At 40.0% G+C, this 6939-nt stretch overlaps 1 protein-coding gene across 3 annotated transcripts in view; it reads right to left on the minus strand.

Moving 5' to 3' along the window:
* LOC145439436 (uncharacterized) overlaps positions 1-6614 on the minus strand; it is a 50960-nt gene extending 44346 nt beyond the window's left edge. The window contains exons 1-4 of one of the 3 annotated variants that reach the window (XM_080316919.1): positions 6509-6614; positions 6320-6447; positions 5007-5114; positions 4109-4238 (exon numbers count right to left, since the gene is read on the minus strand). In XM_080316919.1, coding sequence (XP_080173045.1) covers positions 4109-4238; positions 5007-5067 — 191 coding nt within the window. In that variant the 5' untranslated portion in view covers positions 5068-5114; positions 6320-6447; positions 6509-6614. Of the gene's footprint in view, positions 1-4108; positions 4239-5006; positions 5124-6319; positions 6448-6508 lie in introns of all 3 variants that reach the window. The other 2 variants (XM_080316920.1, XM_080316921.1) reach the window with 2 other exon arrangements.
* Between the last annotated feature and the right edge of the window lie 325 nt (positions 6615-6939).

The following is a 6939-nucleotide window of genomic DNA, read 5'->3' on the forward strand; positions in this document are numbered from 1 at the left end:
TACTACTGCCCCATTCACCGTCGGTGTTTTGCCTCATCTTTTTTACGTAAGTATTTAGTAGGACGTGGTTGATCTTGAGCCGAGACAATGATTTCTTTTCCCACCGGTTTCATGCCCGAACAGAACAGGTACGACTATGAGAGTTTGTCATGGAGCTGCAAAGTTAACATTTCGGATTTCGAGCGACTGAGGAAACTATTTTAGGTGATATAAAACACTAACAACGAAGTTGTACTGTGACGTAAAGGCAAGACTATCAGCATACCCGCACATTACAGGAAGACGCGCGACATTAATATAAATTACAAACAGTATTGAATCTGACGCTTTACTGAGTTTCAACGCTGGAAAAGGAAATACTAATGCTGATATCGCATGACGCGTAGTCTCTGCAATCTGAAACTCCCGCATTTCCGTTGCCAAATTTAAATTTCACCCAACTCTCCACTTCATTTATGAAAGTAAGACATCTGATACACGACGAGTCATACATGCGGCGTAATTATATTGAGTATGGATGAATATCTATTAGCGCCTAGTTCATGAATGCATGGATTGCATGCATGCATCGCTCGCTATTATATATCGACAGAAAATCGTGTTCTTGTCGTTCATGTACAAATACGTAACACGACAATCCGAACATTTGCCAAATCTCACATACATTTGGGACATTTTTGGATATCGCATTTGCCAATGAGGAAATTAGTGATTTGTGACATTAAGTTTGTTGTACGATCGATATGGCCCCACACTCTCCGGGAAACCCAGATTTAAGGGTCCGAAGCTAAAATTGTCAATGGCTTGAGTGAACACACAGGCCAACGGGCCAGATCTTCATGATTTCGTTCACATTCAAATGTTAGGTGTTGTTCCCTTTCGCTTGTGATGAAGTGGTACAAAATAGCATGGGTTAAGCATTAGGGTGAGCATGTCATAGTTTCAGGGTCAGCCTGAACTTAGTTAGAAATATGTGACTTGCGTAAGCGCTAGCTGTTGGTAGGGTTAGGGTAAAGCTTGATCAGAGTCAGGTTACGATCAGCGAACCGTAACTGGAATCGCATACATCAAGGGTCGGCAACCTACGGCCCGCGGGCCGGATCCGGCCCGCCAAGCGAAATCGTCCGGCCCGCGACGAAATAATTAGTTACCACAAGAATACGGCCCGCCGTTTTGTAATGAGCTCCAATCTGCAGTGCAGCACTGCAGCACTGCTTGGTAAGAATGCGGCATTGCTACGATGTAAGTATCCTACGTCGTATTGGTCTATTGTTACGCCATAAAACTGATGCCAAGGCTGTTGATAGTAGCCTATCTCGTACTAAAAGTAGGAGATGGAGAATGTATGTAGAGTTGACTAGACCATTGCTTATAAAGCGTGTGTATCGCGCAACCATAGGTATACCATACTTTTTAAGGGGTTGCCAGTCTGATTGGGTGCGACATTAAAGGTGCGGTTCCTCTGCTTCAACAACGCTTGGAACATCTCAGACGCAATAACAAAATCTCAAACTTTCCGTTTCATTTGAGATAACCAGCCTCCGTAGGTTAGTCATCTGCAGTTTAATGTACCAGAAGACATTGTACGCCAAGACAACAAAGTGTTTTGGACATAGTGGGGAAAGCTGATTTTGTCTTACAAACTTGATCACCGACAGTTAGCCTACCCCATATATTACTAGAAGCAGAGAATCAATATGGCGATGTCCCGTATATCTGCCATGTTCGCACATTAAGTCGAGCCGCTATCCTTGCACGATTGTATGAACTGAGAAACGAAATAGCAACTTTCCTTGAAAATACAAACATCGCCGACTCATAATCTTGTCATCGAAAATGGGTATCTAATTTTGCTTTCGTAGTACATTTAACCTCACATCTATCAAATTGAATTTGCAACTTCAGGAGGAAATAACTGAATACACGAGATTTTGAGGCGCATTCGAAACAGAACTGCGACTCTGGGAATGTCAACAGTAAAATAAAATTATGCTGACTTTCCTATACTGGTGGAGAGTAAACCTCTAGTACCAGCACTATACCTTTGTAACTGTAATACGAAATTTAATTACTGAATTTCCACCCGCTTTTCCGACATTCGTTCTGTACAAAATAAATTCTGACTACTCAGTACTTGGTTAAATGTGAGCGCCAATACCGTTGCCTGAAAATTTCAAATGGCCCTTTTTGAAATGCGATGCTGTTGAATCGAAACACAAATTTCATACGAAGAGCATATCGCTGCATGACTTTGACAAAGAGTACGTCTTGAAATGGGTCTTTATCCCAGCTTGACCAACAATGCAAAAGAAATGGCATCGACTTTTGATAGCACGTACGCATGTGAAAAATAGTTTGAAACAATGGAAGTCACGAAGAGCAAGCTAAGATCACGTATTCTAATGCCCATTTAGAATGTGGTTTGATTGTTGCTTCATCTGACTTGTTATTAGAAGTTGAAATTCTTTCATAAAGCATGCTGCGCCAAGTGTCACATTTATGCTGCGTTGTTGAAGTGAAAATACATGTGTTTGCCCTTTTTGTGATTTGTATGATTAGGATTGCAGCAATGTAGGGTACTAAACCGACGTGAGCGTTAAATATATAGTATCAAGAAAAATTCCGGCCCGCCAAAAAGTTGTGCACTCGGAATTTGGCCCGCGACTAGCAAAAGGTTGCCGACCCCTGGCATACATCATTGCACCATATGACCGCGCTACAAATTGAATGCTGAAACGTTTTATCAGAAATGGATAATGTCTGCACCATCTGTCTGAAGCGACATGTCCGAAATGGCAACGGTCTGCGATGTCTTGTATTTGAATAAATACCTTATTAAGACAAATAATCGTTCATTTTTGCAAGAAAGAAAATTTATCTATATAGTGTTACCGAGATTTGTTAATATAAATGTGATAAGACAAGCCCCTCTAATATTTCCCCCTCGACCGATTTTATTCTTCCAAATCTGTGGTTCTAAACATTTAATAAAATATTTTAGGGACTCATGCTAATATGTCAGCCCACGGGGAACCCCGAACTTTTGCTCAGTCCCAAAAATAGGAATATACCACATTACACACTACCTAGACATCTAATAATCTTTTAGAATATAGATTACTGGTGCTCAAAATGAACTGTACGTCAACAGTGAGTAAAAAAAATGTTAAAATATGATTTTCATAGAACACGAATACACTAGAATGAGAAGCGAGTGGCGTAGTTGGATAATCACCAGCGTCACGACGCCAGTGGTAGTGGTGCGAATCCCCGGTTCGGACCAACTTGTATGTGTTGGAGGTTTATCTGGGCTCCTCATCGCTAACCTCGTTGCAATTGCAGTGTATAAAAAAGCCCAGAGTGATGGTTATCCGAGCCAAAAATTCGGCAGCTACGACTCAAGTTACGGACGCACGAAAAACGAGAGAGACTGATGGTGGGAGAGCGCGTGAATAGAAGGCGTCCGTAATACGACTAAAAAAGACTTCACAGAGGTTGATGTTTCCGAACTTGACGTACGGGCACAAATGACCTCAGAGTTTAAAAGCGCCAATGTCGTGAATGAAATAAACAAAACACTACAATTACTATGTATTGCAAATCATTGACACTTCTGCTATTCCATTTCAGATAATCGCGTAAAATGCGAGGCTTCGCCTTAGCAAGTACCTTCCTATTGATCGGTCGAAACGCAACAGCATGATATCAGTTGTTTATTTGCAAATTAACTAATGAATATTTGAGATCGAATCTGCCTTTCAGTATGACGGGGTCACGATTTCGAACGCCAACCTTCTCCTTTCTTGAATTTTGCGATATGTAATTTCCTACCGAGAATATGTGGATGAAAGGTGGATTGCGTGGAGCCTTAGTTAGAAAGAAGTTTGTCTATGGTAAACTTGGTTTATTATCGTAGACCTATCCTAATAACAGAATGAATTACGCTTTTAGACAAACAAGCTTACAAAATATTTTAGTTATAAGAAGCCGCGAGTTATCGGATTTATAGCAGATAAGGCAATGCTCATCGAGTTTTTCTATAAACCCTACAGCCATTACAGATACCAGGTATACAGCAGGCACTGAAAGTATGAAAATGAACACCTACTCAGTAGTAACATTGTAGAAAACCTTTTCGGTCGCGTTGAACTCTGAACTGCACGAGAAATCCCAATTCAAAAAGTAGTGAAAATCAATATTTGACAGCAAAATACCACGGATCTGGCAATGGCTACTGCCTGTAAAAAAGGTAAAATCTGTATCGTGCAAAATGATTTGCTAATATATGTTCTCCTGTGTATCGATTCAATACGCTATTGAACTTCGGTCTATGGATATGACATATAGCATGCATCTGCAAATCAAACTGCATATAACTATTGCCATCACACTGTACTAATGAGATAGTAGGCTGCGGTATGCAATATCTTCCCCGTATAGATGGCTTGGCGATTTTAATATACTACGTTAATGTGACCGTCTTCGTTGATATTCAAATATCAGCGTGGTAATATACGATTTTGAGTGATTTTTGAAACTAACTCATCACGAACAGCCTCAGATAAGGAAACATGTATTTTATCAGCAACTTCCTCATATTCATTATGATTGCACTATAAGTATGCATTGATTTAAATATCGAAATTGTGAATAGCATTTGAATTCGAAAGAAAATTCGCGGGACATGGAAATTTGTGATGGGGCACGCGAAAAGCTCAACACCTCAGATTGAAAATTTGTCATCCATAAATCATTCTACGTATGCATATCATTACGTTCTGAGATTTGGATTCAATGTAATTTAGTGTAAAACAATATGATACTGATTTAGAGTGTTACTATATATCGGGTATTCGACGCAAATGTGTCGCATGTCAAATTCGGGATCGCTGGCTTGCATATATCCTAATCGACATGCACCTAAATTCAAGATACTGAGGTCGAACGATTCCAACATCTGTGAGATATCGTATCCATATTTACTGTAGTAGTCAAACCATTCTCACCACTGGTACTCCGGATATTGCAAATTACCAATACTGATAGCGACGCGATGATGAAGTACATTCTTGTGAATCCCCGCTCTATCTTTCCAACCTCAATATCTGACGATCCTGTGTATACTACATTATCACTATATCATCGCTATATGATTATATGATCGGAAGATATATGATGAGGATGCATTCGATGTAACTTTCGTACGGCACAGTGGATGAAAATCTATTTCCTAATATCCAAACCATGAGCAACGATCGTGATGATCCCGCCATCCTGTCCAGTACCAACGATGGACTCGTTGCAGGCTAAATCGTCATGCTCGATACATCATATGACATGCCTGTCACCTTACGAAATAGGTCTGATATGACTGCTTCATATTGCGTGACCTAAAAAGGCTACGCTATATGTTGTGGAATGTAGATTCGACACTTGGCAGTCATGGTTTCGAGTCTCCCGTCGTACGAAGATAGTATGCGAACCGCTAGTCAATGATGAAATAATATCAAATTGAAAAAGGGCGTATGATTTTAGAATTTCGAACTAGCAAGGAATTATTCTCACCACTCAATTCGAATGAACAGATTTACTATACTCAATTCCGATTTGTCGAGTGATAATTGCAAGTATTGGATTTGAGTATGTTGCGACTAGATTTTTCGAGATTTATTTGAGTACCGTTTTCTCCTCATTTCGAACAAAAGTATACGTCTAATGTCAATATCTAATATTATTGTATATCGAATGTTTTTTTGAAATGTATGTATCTCAGTGCAGTGTGTAGCCCACATTATAAACACTGGGGAATAGCCACTAGTTTTCAGGTGACGTCTTGCGAAAATTACTCTCTGGGTATGCAAGGACGTTTATGCTCATGGATACCTACAATGTATAGTATCATATCAGTATAGATCGCTTATAGACAAAGTCCATTTGGGATTCCATTCGCTTCCTTTAGTTTCGAGTACGCAATGATGTCTCCTAACCGGGTCATTATAATGAATTTTTTCCGATACTTGGCTAGAATTGATTCATATTACTCTAACCATGAATCAGTTCCGTTGGGTATAATCGATTGATCGTCATCACCTGCTCGGCTGAGTAGTCTTACGTGTGTCAAATTTATCGCATATGGTAATCGCCATTGAAATTCAAACTCGTTAAAAGAGATATTTCGCATGCCAAACGAATAAAAACTAATTTCAGTAATATAAAAATAAAAATAGGTCAAACAATACATGTCTGGTAAGCACATAAGAGTCCAAAGACTGTCTGCTGTCGAAACCGTCGGAATGAAATTATATCATATGGTCCTTACCAGCGTAAACGCGATAGTAGCCTCACATCAATCCACGCACCAATTTTGGCGTAACGTACGATGTTGCAGACCACAAACGAAATGATATGGGTGAGCCAGTAGATAAGTTTGACTACGGATTAATTTCACTGGAAACAAGGCAGAAAAAACATGAACCCATGTACATTCATACAACCAGCTAATACTTACACTTTCTGACGACTACGGAAATACTACTGTTTAACTGCTTTACTAGCTATATATATAGATTAACCGTCCTCGCTGGTATCAGATACAGGACTGATAACTTCCTCTCAAAAGTAAACGTTTATATCCTATCCGTGCTGTGCGCCTACCGACCATAGGAAAAAACGCTACGGGAAGCTTGCTGTATATGGATCTGAGTGAAACTATCAGTAGTTCTCATAACTTATGGTCAGACTTGGGTAGCAAGTACATGCGATCAAAGCATTTGAATCGTAGTTATTAGTTTAAATATACACAATATATAAAGTTCTAGAACAGGGGTTCTCAACCCGCGGCCCGCGGGCCGCATGCGGCCCGCAGACGCTTTTTCTGTGGCCCGCGAGATCTTTCAATATGATCGCAATTACTACCGTCACAGTATTGTTGCATACGGT

Source organism: Botryllus schlosseri, chromosome 5, assembly GCF_051294905.1.
Source record: "Botryllus schlosseri isolate E-star chromosome 5, Bs_hap1, whole genome shotgun sequence".
Classification (NCBI taxonomy): Eukaryota; Metazoa; Chordata; class Ascidiacea; order Stolidobranchia; family Styelidae; genus Botryllus; species Botryllus schlosseri.